General features: G+C 47.3%; 2 protein-coding genes across 4 annotated transcripts in view; one reads left to right on the top strand and one right to left on the bottom strand.

Annotated features, from left to right (window-relative positions):
* TMEM266 (transmembrane protein 266) overlaps positions 1-18,837 on the bottom strand; it is a 191,388-nt gene that overhangs the window by 163,662 nt on the left and 8,889 nt on the right. The window lies entirely within an intron of this gene.
* Positions 1-18,837, top strand: part of NRG4 (neuregulin 4) — a 63,227-nt gene that overhangs the window by 39,784 nt on the left and 4,606 nt on the right. For both annotated transcript variants that reach the window (XM_073303524.2, XM_073303523.2), the window contains exon 6: positions 2,371-2,520. In XM_073303524.2, the coding sequence (XP_073159625.1) occupies positions 2,371-2,520 (150 nt within the window). The remainder of the gene's footprint in view (positions 1-2,370; positions 2,521-18,837) is intronic.

Here is an 18,837-nt window from a genome sequence, read left to right on the forward strand (position 1 = left end):
TGATCACATGTAAAGTCATTACTACTTTCTACAATAACCATAACTGTATATGGCATATGAATCATATCACTGACCTAAAAGAGAGGTCAAACTCAAGCCGATTCACTGATAGAGTAGCATGAATTCTATGTCTGATTTAAGCATAATGAGAGTATTAACTACAGCTATACAGGTTCATGCTGCTCTAACTCAAGTGTTCACTATTTCTGAAGTAAAAATTTGCTTTGGTTCTGAAAAGTGTAAATTTTGAGTACAAAATCTGAAAGAAAAAAATGTGACCATTTTTAAATTAAATGAGGAAAATTTCAGACCTTTCTTCATTTTCCTCAGAGTGCTTTTTTTAAAAGCACTTTAAAAAAAGATCCTTTGTGGTGCACTAGTTCATACATGTGGAGTATATTTTGTCATCTTGGATTAGTAGGTAGATGGTTTGCGTCTTAGGAGAAGTGTTCAGATGAGGGGATTTTGGCCTGAGACGCTATAGACTTAATGACGTATACACCTGTATCACAGAACAATAGATTTTGGATTACATTGTGCCTCCCCAAATAATCCTGGTGTTAGAAACCCGATTAGCTGTTACCTTTGATCTTGTGTAGCCATTTACACCTCTCTGAAACGGGGAGGGTAACTTTTCACAGGGGTAAATGACTACATAAAGTACAAGGTAGTGGATGATCAGGCCCTGTCTGCTTCAGAAAAACCCCTCCTAAAACCCAAGTGTTACTGCCAATATGCAGCCTCTTTGTACAGTGAAGCCACAATTTGGCCCTTTGTACAGCATTTACTACGGATGATGGAATTTCTTGAGCTATTAGTCACAAAGCACCATGCCAAAAATCACAAAGCAGTGTTCTACTTATGGAGGCTAAAAATCTAGAACTCAGTACTGCACCCAAACAGCCAGGACAGATATTGGACAGATCTTCAAGGCGAGCCTATTGGGTTAGTTGTAGGAGCTCCTGCAAATCCTTATAAATACTTCCTCTATTCTTCATTACTGTAAAACTTGAAGTAACATAGTCCATCTCAGGATGTCATGATAGATACAACATTCATGAGAGTCACCCTTCTGGTTTGTAGTTTGGTAAAATGATTGGCAGGTTGGAAAATCAAATGTGTAAAGTGGTGTTTAGCTTACCTGGCTGTGTGCATATAGCTCAGTGAGGTATACCCCGTTAGCACACATTTTAGCACTGCTTGTAATTGTTGGTGACCAGGACATGGGGTGGTCATGCCCAGTGGTTAGAGCAGGAATCAACAGCAAGGAAACTGAGCCAAGCATCAGAGCTGGAGTCTGAGGCCAGGCACCAAGCCAAAGGTCAGCGACAGTCAGGAATTGGAACAGAGAGACAGGACCGGGTGACCTTGGAGTGAGGCAAGGCGAGAGCAGCTGTGGGCAAATGCTTTGATCAGCCACTGAACTGGAGCTGTTGCATGTCTGAAGACTCTTTCAGTCAATCAAGCAGCCTACTAGATACCAGACTGTTAGGTTGCCAGAGCCTGGCTCTGCTGAAGGCCCTGCTTCTAGACTAGATCTGGTACAGGCACTGATTTCTGACACTAATATACACTTAAACAGCAGGAATTTTGTTACATTGTGTCAGAAGCTACAGTGATCGCCAAAGAAGTTACCTCTCCTTAGTTTTGGAAAAGGTTTTGACCAGCCTGACACAAGGTAGCTGTAGCAGTTAAGCCTTTTAACTCCCTCTGTGAGTGCAACTGCTTTTTAAAAACATATAATGTGTTTTGGTATGCCTGTTATTTCACTGTATATACTACAAATGTAACTATCATTGCAATTTGTCAAGTGTTTTTCACGTCCCGTGTCGCAATGAATGCACATTTCCTCGATCGGTCATAACAGTAGCAGCTCTTGGACAGAGAGAAAAAGGTAAATCTACAAAAGGTACAGGGAGAGAGGCACAGGCAGCAGGATTCCTCTCCACTGATTTTATTTCTGTACATTTGGAAGGCCACACTCTCCTCTCCCTATGTGGCAAGGAAAACTTAATGCCCTCCACTAAGATGATGTGCTGGGAACTGAACTGCAACTTACTGTTTTTTTCCAAGTAAACTGCCCCTTCCACAGGTTTGTCTGCAGGAGAGTATAATGTAGCTACTGGATTCACAATGCATATATAGTAAAGAGATAATTTAAGTGTACTTTAGGGGAGAATGATGCTTCTTTATCCCATTCCAGTGATGTTACAAAAATCAAAGGGGATTATGTCAGAAATTTCCATCATTCTATAAATGGGATTTATATGAATATGCACTATAGAAATGAATATAAATTAATTGTACTGTGTCAGAAAATGATCCCCCTCCTGCCAAAAAATCTAATTTATATAAAACTTGGTTTCACAGGTGTATTGAGAACTATACAGGAGCCCGTTGTGAAGAAGTTTTGCTACCTAGTCTCAAGACCCAAATTAAAAGTGAACTGTTTGCAGCTTTCTTGACTTCAGTTGTTGTTCTAGGAATTCTTGTAATTGGAGCATTCTACTTCCTTTGCAGGTAAAAGTGCTTCAGAGTACTGAAGCTAGTCAATCAAGTAGAAATTTATTTTCAGGTAATCATATACTAATTATTTGAATTTAAAATTATGTAATGAATTATACATTAGATACGCATGATTATTCAGCAAAATTAATCGACCCTTTTGCTCTTAATATTTTATTTTCTAATTTGTAGTTCTCTGGAATGCCTTTTTCAGTTTTGTCAGCTGTAGTTACTTTACAAAAGCTCGTTGTGACCCACAGTTTCCTATAACAACTAAAAGCATATCCAGAATCAGAGAGTATAACACATTAAGGTATAACTCACTTTACATTGCCAGTTTTCAAAAAAGTAGAGGTAGAAGCCCGTCAGCTGCAGTGCTCAGAAATCAGAACACTGGCTAAAATTTTCAAAAGCATCTCATTATATAGGATACGCTGTCCCATTGAAAGACAACTTAGGCACTTTTGAGAATTTTACCCTTCAACTGTCAAAATAAGATGTACTATAGAATTACCACATACAGGGACAATTTCTGATTCTCTCTGTATGGCTGTGCTGGGAATGGGGAGAGCTGAGCTATTCTACTGAGTCAATTTGGTAGCCACGCTAAGAGGGTTAGCTCCAGCCCAGGAGCACTAAAGGCACAGGTACAGAGGAATCTGAAGAGGACAACCTTAGAAACAGCCACGTTCAGGAGCAAGCTCAGGTTCAAGTTTGTTTGTTATTTAAGTTACTAAAAAATTGCCAAAAATGCCAGCGGCTTACAGCTACTGTTACCTTAGGTCTGGACTATAATTAAGTTTTGCCAGCATACTTATGTCAGTTAAGAGCATGGGTTGAAAAGAATCACCTCCCTAGCTGACATAGCTATGCCAGAAAGAGCCCTAGTGTAGACACAATTAAACCAGAAAAGACGTTATTTAATTCAGGGTACTGACATAAGCAAGAGAACCCTTTTTCTGATATAAACTGCATCTCCGTTAGGATGGTTTGCCTGTATAGCAAGCAATACCAGCAACCCCTGTCTAGCATAGACAAGATTGTAGATGTTTTTATAAGTCAGCACTAACAGTAATCTCACAGTTATTACTTTAAAATACATTTGTCGGCCACCTTAAAACACCGGTACTTCATCTGTCAAAAAATGTTCCTGTAACATTTACAGTTGTGTGTTTTTTTGTTTTTTTTTAAAAAAAAGCATTAGGAGTTATACTGGAGATTAAGATAACAATAAATCAGGTTCTTGTTCCAGCATAACACAGGAAACTTTTTTACACAAATGAACGATTCACTATCTGCATTATTCACATATACTTGGTTTTCTAGACATCCCAGGTATCCTGTTTTTACTTATGCTTATTCTCCTGAGTATCTGGAGACTATAGTTAGCTCAGGGCTAATATTACTGCCCTGACTTAACTCAGATGTATATACGTCAGCCCAATCAGTAGTCACACTTTAACAGCAAGGAAGTAGATCAACAGTACTTTTCCAGCTCATACCCTGTCATAAAACTATCTGCACATATTTCCACCTTTACCAGCCAGCATTTTAATCCCTGAAATACAGTCTAGTTCACTTTTATTGACCACTAACTTGTGGCCTAACTCCACGAGCGGTCTTTGCTCCAAAAGCTCTCACACATCGCTCACTTGTAGCCTTCCCTTGGCTGTGACTGACTAGGCCTCCTGCACTTCTCATTTCTTTATCCCTCCAAATCCATGTTGGGCCCTCTATGGAGCAGACTCAGTTGCTCCTCTGAAAGTCCCTTTTCACAACTAGACTTGTTTCATCAGCTGATGTAATGGAAACTTGCTGAATGCTCATTTTTCCCCTTAACCAAATACAATTCGAAGAAGCAAAATTATTTTATAGAAATACTCTCGATAATCAAGAGACAGTTGTAAAGGATATCAAAACTGTTGCATTCACCATTTTGATTAAATCAGTCCTCCCTATCATTGAGACAGGAAACCCTCTCCATTTCATTAAGCTCCAGAGGAGCTAGTGGCAAGAGTATTCACTTCTAGAATTGCTGTGAATTCACCGAAATAATAATAAAACAAGGCCTTTACTAGCCTTTTAAAATACATGCCAGCAGTCTTGCAGTTCTTTAGAGGTGAGATTTTCTTTTGGGTAGAGGAGCTGAAAAGTGACCCCAATACAACAGAACTGCAGAGGTTTTAACATACACAGGATACATAGCACAGGAGTGATCAAGCATAGGGACTCCTCTCCTCATGCATGCAGTAGAGCTGGGGAAGGGGCACAGGCATTGACCCCTGAGTCCACAGTTTAATGGCTAAAGATCCCTGTGCAAGGGAACACTGCCACTATTCTAATTCAGGTACTAGAATAACATCCACACAGAATGCATGCAGCTTCCCTGATCATTGGTTTGCAGGGTGATCCTAAACTCCATGTCCATTGACTCAGGCTTTGCGCAGGGGATGTTCAGGATTAATTCCTCCCTATGGAAATAACAAAGGGGCAGCAACTCAGTCTTCCCATATTGGATCTTGTATCCAGAATATAACACAGACTACTGTGGGAGATCTCAAAAAACAAGGGACTGATTTCTCTTGTCATAAAGAAAGGAACTTCACTTGCTGTATAAAGGGAATATTAGCCTTGTAGTCTTCATCATTCCAGAGAAGCCTAATATGGTATTGCTTTACTACTGCCTAAGGCCTTGTCTATACTGGCAAGTTTCTGCGCTGTAAAGCAGCTTTCTGCATTCTAACTCCCAAGGTGTATACATTGCCAAGCCACTTAGTGCACAGAAACCACCCCGATGAGAGGCATGCAGCTTTCTGTACTGGGGCTACAGCACCACATTGCTGTTGTAGACACCCTGGTTGATTACAGCACTGCAATTGGCCTCCAGGAGGTGTCCCACAATGCCTGTTCTTGCCTCTCTGGTCATTGGTTTGAACTCTACTGCCCTGCCTTCACGTGAGCAACCGTCATCCCCACCCCATATATTCCTTTGGAATTTTGAAAGTCCTGTTTGCTCGGTGACATGTGCAGTGTCTCAGCACATTCTTCCAGGTGGAAGTGCTCCAAGCACCAGGCGATCCCCCACTTGGAGCAACGCTGAGCTGTTGGACCTCATCGACATTTGGGGAGAAGAGGCTGTCCAGTCCCAGCTACGCTCCAGCCATAGGAATTATGATACCTAAGGACAGATTTCACAATGCATGACATAAAGGGGCCATGACTGGAACACACTGCAGTGCAGGATCAAAGCGAAGGAGCTGTGGAACACCTACCACAAGGCGTGGGAGGCAAACCACCGCTCCAGTGCTGCGCCCATGAGCTGCCAGTTCTACAAAGAGCTGGACGCGATACTCAGTGGTGACCTCACTTCCACCACGAAGGCCACTATGGATACTTTGGTGGCTCACATGCCAGTTGAGAGTGGACTGAGCCAGGAGGAGGAAATCTTGGACGAGGATGGGGAGGGGTACCCAGAGGCAGAGGACGACTCTGAGGTCAGAGATGCATGCAGCCAGGAGCTCTTTTTTACCCCAGAGGCTAGCCAGTCAGTCACAGCTGTCGGAGCTTGGTGAAGCGCAAACAGGAGAGGAGGCCCCTGGTAAGTGAATTTGATTTTGGGAATCACTGAATAGAGTTCTTGGAGACAGGAGGGTTGCAGAAAGCAGGCTTGTGTCTGTATGATGCGTGTACCACCACATGCCTCGTCTGAGCAGCGAAACAGGCTGTTGATTGACTCCCTCACTTCACGGGAATTTCCCTCAGATTTCTCCAGGAAACCCTCATGTAGATACTGGGCAATCCACTGCCGCAGGTTCTTTGGCAGAGCTGCTTTGTTTCTTGCCCCATTAATGGTAACTTTTCCACGCCACTGTGCTGTCACTGGAGGGGAACCATTGCTGCACACAGACGAGCCGCATAAGGGCCAGGGCGGAAGACAGAGTCTTGAAGACCCTCCCTTGAGTCCCTGCTCCCCCTCGGCAGCAAGATATCTTCCATAATGAACACAGCCTGTGGATAATGTGGGGAAAATGAATATCAGACCCCCACTACAGTGCTGACTCTCCCCAAGAGCCACGTGCCTGGGAACACTGATTTACCCTGCTCCTGTAGCTACTCACCATTTTGCAGGTCTTGTGGCTCATGTGTGCTTGCCCGGGGTCAGCCAGTTAGTGACAGCTGTGTTTTAAATCACTGAATTAGTGTTGTGTGTTGCAAACAATACTGCTTCTGTAAAATGTTGCATTTATATTCCACAGAGATGACCTTGGGAGCCCAGCCTCCCTCTTTGTTATTGGCAACTGAATAGCTGCGCAGAATTAGAAAGCAGCCACGAAGAACTAAGGAGGATTTTCTATGTGACATTATGATGCATTCTGCGGCCAAAAAACAGGATTCAAAGGAGTGGCGGGACCGCGAGAAGAGGGACCAAAAGGAGAATGTAGTGTGCCAGAATGAAGCCACAGAGCGGCTCTTAAACGTTATGGACCACCAAGCGGACATGCTCCAGGCGATGCTAGTATTGCAAACCAAGCAGTTCCCCACCCGCCCTCCCCGGCGGCTGCTGTCGCAAAACTTTCCCATGCGCCCCCAGACACCTCCAACACACTCTTATCAACCTCCTGGCTCCAGTCTGTACCCACTGCATTCCACTCCTTCCCCGTCACACTCCAGCACTACGGACTCCCAGTACCCACTACACTCAACACCAGTCCCTCTGCAGTTTAGCCCTGCTGAAATACAGTACCCGCTGCGCTGCACTGCACTGTACTCCAAAGGAGAAGGCTGGATATGATCCCTGGACATAAACAAATCTTTAACCATCCTGGGACCCCACCTCCTCCTGGGAACTTCCCTTCCCCCATCTCCCTCAGTGCTGATGTGTTTTTCTGTTTGTCTCTCTCCTCCAGTTGTTGTTTTTTAATAAAATAATTGTGTTGGTGTGAAAGCAAACAGAGCCCTGCAAACCAACAGACAGTTATCTTAAACCTTCATATTGCATCATCTGCAATCACAATCCCCTCCTAACATTACAAGCACTGCACTCCTGAGCATAGCAACAAATATGAATGGCTTTCAGCTTCAGATTGCTGCCTCAAGGCATCCCTGATCCTTATGGCCCCATGCTGCACCCCTCTAATAGCCCTGGTCTCTGGCTGTTCAAATTCAGCCTCCAGGTGTTAAGGCCTCAGCAGTCCAGCCCTGAGTAAAGCTTTCACCTTTCCCTTCACAAATATGGAGCATACAGCATGTGGCTATAAGCATAGGAATATTGTCATCGGCCAGGTCCAGTTTCCCATTTAGGCAGTGCCAGCAGGCCTTTAAATGGCCAAAAGCACACTCAACATTATCTGCACTTGCTCAGCCTATTGTTGAACCACTCCTTGCTGCTGTCAAGGTGCCCCATGTATGGCTTCGTAAGCCACGCCATTAAGGGCTAGGCGGGGTCTCCCAGGATCACAGTGGGCATTTCAACTTCCCCTAAGGTGATCTTCTGGTCTGGGAAGAAAGTCTGTGTTTGCAGCTTCCTGAACAGGCCAGTGTTCCGAAAGATGGGTGAGTCATGCACCTTTCCAGACCAGCCCGCGTTAATGTCTGTGAAACGCGCACTGTGATCCACAAGTGCCTGGAGAACATTGAGAAATACCCCTTCCGATTAATGTACTCACTGGCGAGGTAGTCTGGTGCCAGAATTGGAATATGCATGCCATCTAATCGCCCCTCCGCAGTTAGGGAAGCCCATTTGTGCAAAGCCATCCACAATGTCATGCACGTTGCCCAGAGTCATGGTGTTTCGGAGCAGGATGTGATTAATGGCCCTGCACATTTCCGTCAACATGAATCCAAAGGTCAACTTTTCCATTATGAACTGGTTAGCGACCAATCAGTAGCACTCTGGAGTAGCCAGCTTCCACAGTGCAATCACCACGCGCTTCTCCAACGGCAAGGCAGTTCTCTTTCTTGTGTCCTTGTGCCGCAGGGCTGGGGCAAACTCATCACACAGTCCCATGAATGTGGCTTGCCTCATCTGAAAGTTCTGCAGCCACTGCTCATCATCCCAGACATGCAAGACGATGTGATCCCACCACTCAGTGCTTGTTTCCCGAGCCCAAAAGCAGTGGTCCACTGTGGTCAGCACCTCCGTGAATGCCACACCAATCTTGTGTTGTAGCTACTCTGTGTGGTGAGATCAATGTCACACTCCTCTTGCCTTTGTAGTTTAACAAATAACTCCACTGCCACTTGTGATGTGTTAGTCAGAGCGAGCAGTATACTGGTCAACAGTTCAGGATCCATTCCTGCAGACGGAAGAGGCAGTGTGTACAGTACACAAACACCTGATGGTGCCAAATGTGGACGGAAGCATGGGACTGCTGGGATTCGAAACCGTGCATCATGGGGCATTGGGACAGGACCCAGGATTCCCTCCACCTTCCTGCAACTCTTAGCAGCAGAAGCGGAAGAGATGCTTTATGGGATAGCTGCACAGAGTGCACTGCTCCGAATACCGCTGCAAGTGTAAACATGCTATTGCGCAGGCAGCTGACAGTGTGAACACACAACAGCGGTTTCCTTCAGTGCTGTCTGAGCAGCGCTGTAGACATATCCTAAGGCTCTATACGTAGACAAAGTTTCCCAGATGAAAATCTTTAGCTCTTGATTGAGGTGATCAGCAGATCAGAGGTTTTTCAAGGTGGATGCTTCAGTCCATTCTCATTTCTTCAGAGTTATAAACAAGGATCAATAATCTCTAGTACATGGTGTTATGCTTGTTTAAAATACATTGTTACCTATAAATCAGGCCACCCAGCTATCATTGAATCTTTTGGGGCTTAAGTGTAGGATTTATGGTGGGCCAGCCTGTGAGTTCATGTCATTCTTGACTTGTCCTCTTAGACAGTGTATTGGGTTGAAAAATGTAAGAAAAATTGAGTGTTATAAAATTCCTACTTTTTCACCTGTCTAATCTAGGCATTATGTTTGGTCTAGATTTGAAACTCCGCAAAACAAAGTGGATTGCTCTGTTGTATTTATTTATAAGAATTTTTATGGCTCTAGCACCATAGGATCTTAGCAAGTCATAAATGTTAATTAATTTAGACTCATACTACCTCCCTGAGATTAGGAAGTATAAGTAATATTAATTTATATATAGGGAAAATGAGACACAGTAGTTAACTTGCCTAAGTCACATAGCAAGTCTGTGGCAGAGTTGGGAACAGAACCCAGATCTCCTTTACCTTGTTGCCCCTTACCCTGGACTGTGTTGTTATGGCAGATTTCTGGGCTATGTATGTTATGTGTGGAAACGCTAGAATGTTCCCCTTATTTATAAAACTCAGGTGTGGCTGATGGGGAAGGTAGCTCACAAAAGCGGACTATGTGGGAAAAAGAGCTGGGAGAAGAGGGGAGTAATCCTCGATCTCATATGTATCTGAATAATCAAATCTTTATCAGCTATGCTCTGAAAGAATTTCAGTAAAAGTGGTCACTAGGATTTGTTTTTTCTTATGCCAGAGCTGCTTCCCAACCTGCCAGCAATCTGAAACAGCTGTATTATACTATATTTGATCATGCCCAGGGATTCATGAGCACAACATGCTTTTGGGAGGCAGAACCTGCACAAAGAGGGAAAATGGGAGAGAATTAGTGATAAAAGAGGGAGCATTTGAAATGGACAGAGGGATGGAGAGGGTGCATGAGAAAATGAAGGAAGGTCTGAGTGAAATGGGAAACACTGTGGAAGGGAAGAGAGAAAAATGAAGAACTGGACAGTGGTGGGGAACAGCAGGATAGAACTAAAGGGATAGAGCTCATGGTAGACACAGTGGTTGTGTACAGTGCAGGGTAAAAGTGCTAGAATTTTCCATTGTCCATAGGGCCCAGACATGATCTGGCTGACCCTTCCCATGGGACAGGAAGGTGGGACTTCATTAACAGAGGCTCTTTCTGCCCCATCCTGCTTGTGGCGAAGTAAACAGCAAGAGTGTCATGGACTTTAACAGGTGTAGGATTGGGGCCTTTGTGAAGCTTTAAAGCCTTTCTAAAAGACCCATCCCTTCTTCTTGACAGTGATGTTCTTGACAGTTTTGCTACTTACTACAGTAGGATCAAGATGGGGCCTGAGGAATGGTAATTCTGTGTCAGATCATCATCTCCATCACATACCCCTTGGAGACAGTTTCTCTATTGGGGGTAAACAGAAACTGATAATCTCCTACCTTTGTCATTTAGAGAGATCCAATGTGATTTTCAAACAGTGACTTGACTCCTACAGCCTCCTTGGCTCCTATATGTAAAAAAAATCACTTCTCTGGTTACTAAAGTGCAGCCAGCTCTGGGAGAAATGTGGCAGTTGTTTAACAGAGCAACATTTTACACAACAGTTTAGGACAGGAAATCCTAACTGACTCCCCTGATGAAGTAAAGAAAGCTACACTATCAAACAAACTCTGGGGCTGTGTGTACACTGGGTTTTTCCTTCCCCAAATTTTCCAGTGGTGCAGCTCCATCATGGCTAGTAATAGTGGAGAAATAGTGTAGACAGAGGTTCTGTGAAACATGATTATTTTTACCATCATGTTGTTCAATGCTGCTCAGAGCAGACCTTTAATGGTCACATCGGCAAGATCGTGGTTTTATGTCTTCAGATAGAATGAAGTCTTGTAAAATGATTTTGTATATTTACTGGGAAACTTGCTCTCTACACCCACAAATATTGCATCATGTAGCAGGTACTACAAATGACTTGAGTTTTAGCAACTTAGTTTTCTTTGCTGTTTTATTGAACTCTATTCAGAAATTTTCTACTGTTCCATGAACAGCAAAACAGACATGTTAACTCTGCCTGTTTAGAAGAGGGAGCCCCTTTTACCAAAGTGTGGTACAAGTATGTCCACACTGGCCGCACTGAAAGTTCACCAAGGAAGGGTATTCCAAACTGTCTTCCAGAATTGCTGGTATCTGTGGCATAGTGTCAACATTAACCATATTTTAGCAATAGCACCTAAATATTTACATTGTGAATTGAAAAAGGGGATTTGAAGGATTCTTCGAGTGCTTGCTCATATTGATTCCAATTAGGTGCGTGCGTGCCGTCTGCACGGCCGGAGAATTTCGACCCTAGCAACACCCGGTGGGTCGGCTGTGGACTCCTCTGGAGTAGCGCCTTCATGGCGCTTGATATATACCCCAGCCGACCCAGCGCCTCCTCAGTTCCTTTTTACCGCCCGTGATGGTCGTTGGAACTGGGGAGTTCTGCTTCGCTGCTCTCCACTCTCCCTAGCATAGTTTATTGTAAATAGTTTACAGTTAATAGTTATAGTTCTTGATAGTTATAGTTAGTATTAGTGGGGTTGGTTTTTTTTTCCCCTCCTGCCCGATTTTTCTCTTGGGCTCATGCCCAAGGTTCTGGGATTCAAGCCCTGCGGTTCCTGCTCTAAGCCCATGCCAACGGGCAACCCCCATGACTCTTGCCTGAAGTGTCTGGGAGAGTCTCATCAAGCAGACAAGTGCAGGATCTGCAAAGGGTTTCATCCCTGGACTAAGGAGGAGTGGGACTTCTCTTTAAAACAGCTCCTCATGGAGGCAGCTCTTAGCCCTCAGCCTCCTGTGGTGCGCCAAGATCCGGCACTGAGCGCCTTGGTGCACAGCGCCCCAGCGGCAGCGGTAGGAGCTGCACCTTGGTTGGACTTTGAACGAGACCTGCAGCACCGACGCACCCCAGCACCACAACCAACTTCATCGGCCCGGTGTTGCTCCCATTCTCCTGGCCAGAAGCAGCACCAGAAGCCAGAAAAGGGTGGTCCGCCTCCTCAGAGACCAGCCTCCCTGGAACCACCTGTGGAGACGTGTCCCACAGGGGAGCGTCTTGGGGCACAGCCTACGGTTTCTGAACCGCTGACTCCGGCCCTGAGGGGAGAGCCGTTGAGTCCGGTGCCTCTGGACTCCCTGACACACAGCATGGTTGAGGTCCAGTTGCCGTCCACCCTGGATGCCTTTTGCTGCCACAAGGGATCTTATTGCCATGACGGCATCGGCATCCCCTCAGCCTCATGCCAAGGCACTGGTTCCTGTATGTGCGGCACCGTCCCGGGGCAAGCTGTCCCTAAAGCCACCCGTTGGCACTGTCGGTTAAGCCACGGCACTGATCCTGTTCTCAGCACCGTTCCTGACGCCACTTGCAGTCCCGATAGCGCTCCAACTCCCGGTGCTGCTCTTCTTCACTGCGCCGATCACACTTGTGGCGCCGGTCCGACTCCTGGCACCGGTCCTGGCACCGATCTGCCCGCCGATCGCCATTGAGGAGCAGATCCTGGACCCGACGCTGCTCTTGCTGCCAGTCATCATATTGACCCAGGTCCAGATCCAGGTCCCGGCACCGTTCCCCAGCGTCACAGCACCATTCCCATTGCCTCGTAGATGTGACCCGGCGCAGATCCGCTCAGCACCACTGTAGCCCTCACGTTCCACTTCTCGTTCTTCAGGATCACGTTTCTCCGAATGCCGCCATTTGGACCACAGCCACCTGGACTCAGGGGCTGGGCATTGGCAAGCACAGGAGCAGGGTCCAGTTCAAGGGCCCACTCAATAGCTGTTCTGGACGCCCTGGGGGTACCACCAGGCCCAGGGTGCTCTGTCTGGGGCTTCTCGATCAGCCCCGTCCAAGCCACGAATGTCAGAGGCTACCACCAGTCGGCCCGCCCTGGGATGCATGGAGACCATGGCGCCTTCCCTCTCTGCTTTAGGACCTCCCCTCCCCGCTTCAGGACCTCCCCCAACACCAGTTCCTGGTCCAGGTCCTGAGATAACTGGCACAGGACACCCGGGCCCAGGTCCACAAGAGGACCTGGATGACCTTCTTCCCACTGCGGCCTCCTCCTCTTCCCCCAACAAGGTGGTGGCAGGCATTGCAATCTCGGGTCCCCCTCTGATAGACCTCTGTGTCCACCAGAACCTTCTGTGTAGGGTGGCGCAGATCATGAACCTGCAGGCGGAGGAGGTGGAGGACCCAGTGGTTGATATTCTGTCCGCAGAAGCTCCATCAAGAGTGGCCCTACCCCTTATTCGGACCATCCAAACCCCCGCCAGAATGATGTGGCAGACACCTGCGTCCATCCCCCCCCGACTGCTAAGGGAGTGAAGAGAAAATACTTTGCCCCCTCAAAGAGGTATTATCTGTTCACCCACCCTCAGCCCTGCTCGCTTGTGGTGGCATCAGTGAACGAGAAAGAACGGCACGGCCAGCAAATCCCAGCACACAAATCGAAGGACGCCAAGCGCCTTGATTTGTTTGGGTGCAAAGTTTATTCCTCGGGGGGACTTGAGCTCAGGATTGCAAATCAGCAGGCGATCCTGAGCCGTTACAATTTTAACTCCTGGAACTCCATGCTGAAATATAAGGAGCTAGTACCTCCTGAGTCCAGAGAGGAGTTTGGGGCTTTGGCAGAAAAGGGAAAAAACAGAGGCACAGACCTCGCTGCAGGCCTCGCTGGATGCTGCAGACTCCACCGCTCATACTTTGTCCTCAGGGATTGCGATAAGACGTATCTCCTGGCTACAAGCCTCCAGCCTACCACCAGAACTTCAGCAGACACGGCAGGACCTTCCCTTTGATGGAGAGGGCCCGTTTTCGGAAGAGACAGATTCAAGGCTACAAAGCCTTAAAGGCTCAAGGACAATAATGAAGTCCTTGAGCATCCACACACGGGCTACCCAGCGGAAACCCTTCAAGTCTCAGGAGCCACAACAGCGCCTGTATCCTCCTCAGCCGAGGCAGGATTTCTATAGGCAGCGGGGACATAATGGCAGGAGGAAGCCATCTAACCCCCCCATCAGGACAAGGCCAGGGCCCAACCAAGCCTTTGTCTGGCTCAAAACAGGACTTTTGAAGGGATGCCCAAGGCCGGCGTACCGGACCTCGTTCAGGAGTCTACCTCACCTTTATTGAATCGTTTATCCCATTTCCACCATGCTTGGTCTCTGATAACCACAGACTGCTGGATCCTCCACATGGTGAAAGTGAGATACTCTCTCCAATTCTCTTCCTCCCTGCCCTCCCACCCCCATCCCTCTTCAGGGACCATTCTCATGAGCAACTCCTTATTCAGGAGGTTCAAGTGCTCCTCACAATGGGGACAATCGAGGAGGTCCTGAGGGAGCTAAGGGGCAGGGGGTTTTACTCCCAATATTTCTTAATCCCCAAGGCAAAGGGCAGGCTTCAGCCCATTCTGGACCTGTGCGGACTCAACAAGTTCATGGTAAAGTTGAAGTTCTGCATGGTCTCCTTGGGCATCATTATACCTTTCCTGGATATTGGTATGCCACCCTTGACATGAAGGACGCGTATTTCCACATAGCGATTCATCCAGCGCACAGATGCTTCCTCCACTTTGTGGTCAACCGCAAACACTATCAGTTCACGGCCCTTCCCTTCAGTCTTTCCATGACCCCCTGAGTATTCACCAAATGTATGGCAGTTGTGGCGGCCTTCCTTCGTCGAGGGCAGGTGCAGGTATACCTTTACTTCAACGACTGGCTTATCTGTGGGCACACCAGAGAACTGGTGCAGTCTGACCTCCGCTTGGTCATGGACATGTTTCGTCGGTTAGGCCTTCTTCTCAACATGGCAAAACTGACACTAGAACCGACCCAGAGAATAGAATTCATTGGGGCGGTTCTGGACTCCGTGCAGACACGAGCCATCCTGCTGGATGCTCGTTTCCAGTCTATTGTGGCCCTTGTCTGGAGCCTTCAGAGCTTCCCAACCTCATTGGCAAGAAGCTGCTTGAGTCTTCTTGGCTACATGACTTTCTGCATATACATGACCAGGTATGCCAGACGTCGACTCCACCCGGCTGGCATCAGTCTATCGCCCAGGTCGGGACAGCCTGAACTTGGTGGTCACAGTCCCAGAGTGGCTCATGGCCTCCCTCCACTGGCAACTAGATCCCTAGGCAGTATGCAAAAGAGTTCCTTTTCACAGCCCGCAGCCCTCCTTGTCCCTCATCACGGATGCATCAGCCCTGGGATGGGGCGCCCACTTAGGGGACATTCAGACACAGGACCTATGGCCCCCATCCACACTCTCCCTTTATATCAACGTCCGGGAGCTGATAGCAGTGCGGCTTGCTGTCAAGCCTTCCGGGAGCGGCTGCAGGGTCGTTGTGTGGCGGTCCTTGCAGACACCACCACCGCCATCTTCTACATCAACAAACAAGGGCGGCCCGTTCCCCCCCCATCAGGAGGCCGTTCGACTGTGGGAGTTCTGTATAGCCCTTTCCATTCACCTGGTGGCGTCATTTCTACCTGGGGTCCAGAACATGCTGGCAGACCACCTGAGCAGGTCCTTCTGCTCACACGAGTGGTCCCCTTGACCAGATGTCATCCACCCCATCTTCCGAAAGTGGGGGTTTCCCCAGGTCGACTTTTTTGCCTCCCGCAGCAATCGGAAATGTCCGGCTTTCTGCTCTGTCCAAGGCCGCTCCCTGGGCTCTCTCACAGATGCCTTCCTACTCCCGTGGACAAGTCAACTATTTTACGCCTTTCCCCCGTTCCCCCTGGTGCACAGGGTCTTGCGCAAAGTGCACAGGGACAGGGCATGAGTGATTCCGGTAGCTCCGGCGTGGCCCAGGCAGCACTGGTACACCACGCTCCTGGAACTCCCTCTGGACGCTCCAGTCCCATTGCCTCTTCTTCCAGATCTGATCACTCAGGATCACGGTCACTTCTGCCATCCCAACCTGCGATCTCTCCACCTCACGGCATGGATGCTGCGTGGCTGAACCCTTCAGAACTTCTCTGTTCAGAATCTGGGCAGTAAGTACTGATGGGCAGCAGGAAACTCTCCATTAGGGCCACATATACGGCTAAGTGGAAGCGGTTTTCATGCTGGTACACTCAGCGCAACACACTCCCTCTCCAGGTGTCTGTGCCTCTCATTTTGGAGTATCTCGTGGACCTACTACTGCAGGACCTGGCAGCATCCTCTGTCAGAGTTCACCTGGCAGCTATCTCAGCTCTTCATCCGGGTGCGAATGGCCGCTCTGTCTTCACCAATCCCATGATTGACAGGTTCCTCAAGGGCCTGGACCATCTCTACCCACAAGTTAGACAGCCATCCCCACATGGGACCTTAACCTGGTCCTCTCCAGACTCACGGGGCCCCCATTCGAGCCGCTAGCCACCTGCCCCTTTCTTTACCTCTCCTGGAAAACAGCTTTCCTGGTCGCTATCATGTCAGCGTGGTGGGTCTCTGAGCTGAGAGCCCTTACCTTGGAACCAACTTACATGATCTTCCATAAAGATAAGGTTCAGCTTTGGCCTCACCCGGCCTTTCTTCCCAAGGTTATATTGGCCTTCCATAATCAGCCAAGACATTTTTCTTCTGTTTTTTTATCCAAAACCGCATGCCAGTCGCCAGGAACAGCGGCTGCACTCCCTCAATGTCCGTAAGGCCCTTGCCTTCTACATTGAGTGTACGAAGCTGTTCAAAAAGATGACCCAGCTCTTCATTGCAGTGGCGGACCAGATGAAAGGCCTCCTGGTCTCATCTCAGAGGGTCTCTTCATGGATCATGTCCTGTATCCGTGCTTGCTATGATCTGGCCTGTGTACTGACCCTGCCCCTCACTGCTTACTCCACAAGGGCCTAGGCTTCATCGGCGGCGTTCCTGGCCCAGGTGCCAATCCATGAGATCTGCAGAGCCGTGACTTGGTCCTCAGTACACACTTTTGCTTCGCACTATGCCATCGTCCAGCACACCAGAGACGACGCGGCATTTGGTAGAGCGGTCCTACAATCCACGTTGCTTCACTCCGACCCCACCGCATAGGTAAGGCTCAGGAGTCACCTAATTGGAATCGATCTGAGCAAGCACTCAAAGAAAAAACGGTTACTTACCTTTGTAACTGTTGTTCTTCGAGACGTGTTGCTCATATCCATTCCAAACCCGCCCCCCTTCCCCTATGTCGGAGTAGCCGGCAAGAAGGAACTGAGGAGGCGCTGGGTCGGCTGGGGTATATATCAAGCGCCGTGAAGGCACCACTCCAGGGGGCTCCACAGCCAACCCACCGAGTCGTAAATTTTATCTGACGGCCGTGCACATTGCACACACACACCTAATTGGAATGGACATGAGCAACACATCTTGAAGAACAACAGTTACAAAGGTGAGTAACCGTTTTTTCTTTAATTGAGAGAACTGGTTTTATGTAGAGGAGCTCTGAACATGAATTTCTGTTTTATCAATTATTAATGCTATATGGCCAGCTTCTGGCCCCTGCTGTGGAGCAGCACAAAGGGGCCGTACAGATAGCTTAACCAGTTTGCTGAGCAAGAGCAAGGACTGAGTGTGCCAGCTTCCTGTACAGCACACAAGGGAGTGGGAGAAGAGAGAGTTCCTTGGACATTCCGGAATCCTCACCACCTATGCAGATCTAGGCATACTCCAGTTGGTATCTAAATGGAACTAAAAAAATGGCATAAAGATAGACCACTGAGGAAAGTAGGAAGGTATTCACAGTACTTGGCGTTACTAAGAGAGCAAAAGGAAGATTTCACTGCAAGCTATTCAAAATGTCTGTGGAAGTCCCCTGGCATTCCTAACCCCAGGAGGAGACTGTACAAGGTATACTAGAAGAGAGTAAAAGAGGTGGCTGATTTGAATCTAGTCTATAATCCACCTGAGACAGGTTTTTTTTTCATTGTGTTAAGTTATAGGACATTATGACTTGAATTCCCAAAACAGAATTTAAAGGGGAAGAATAGAGCATAGAGGGGGCAAATGGAACACTAGGGATAGTTATAGATCTGTGAATCACTGACATAATATAAACCCATGTTGACTGGTTAAATTACCTATGTGAGAAGAGTATATTAACAAACAAGATCGGAGCCATCCATCTAAAACACACCGTCTAGGAATAGAGCCATCAAGGCAACACACTGTGTGGAAGAATTAAAGTCACCACAGGACAAAAACTGGACACAAAGGAACAAAACTGACAGCTTCTGTCGAGACAGATGTCTAAAGTGGTTTTTTTGTTTTTTTTGTTTTTTAAAAAGAGTCAAGATGGTGAGCTAATGTATTTTATTGGATCAACTTCTATTGGTGAAAGAGACAAGCTTTCAAGCTCCACTGAGCTCTTCAAAAGAAGGTTAGCTATGTTTAAAACAGCTGTGTAGAAAGCATCCCTTTCGTCAGCATTTTGAATGGGCTTTTAGCAGATTTAAATGATTAATTAGTTCAAATTGTATTATAGTGACCAATTACATAATAAAGGCCTTAGAGGCAGCCCAGAGCAACATTAGCTGGGACCCATACACTGGAGTTCC

This window comes from Lepidochelys kempii, chromosome 10 (assembly GCF_965140285.1).
Source record: "Lepidochelys kempii isolate rLepKem1 chromosome 10, rLepKem1.hap1, whole genome shotgun sequence".
In the NCBI taxonomy this organism is placed as follows: Eukaryota; Metazoa; Chordata; order Testudines; family Cheloniidae; genus Lepidochelys; species Lepidochelys kempii.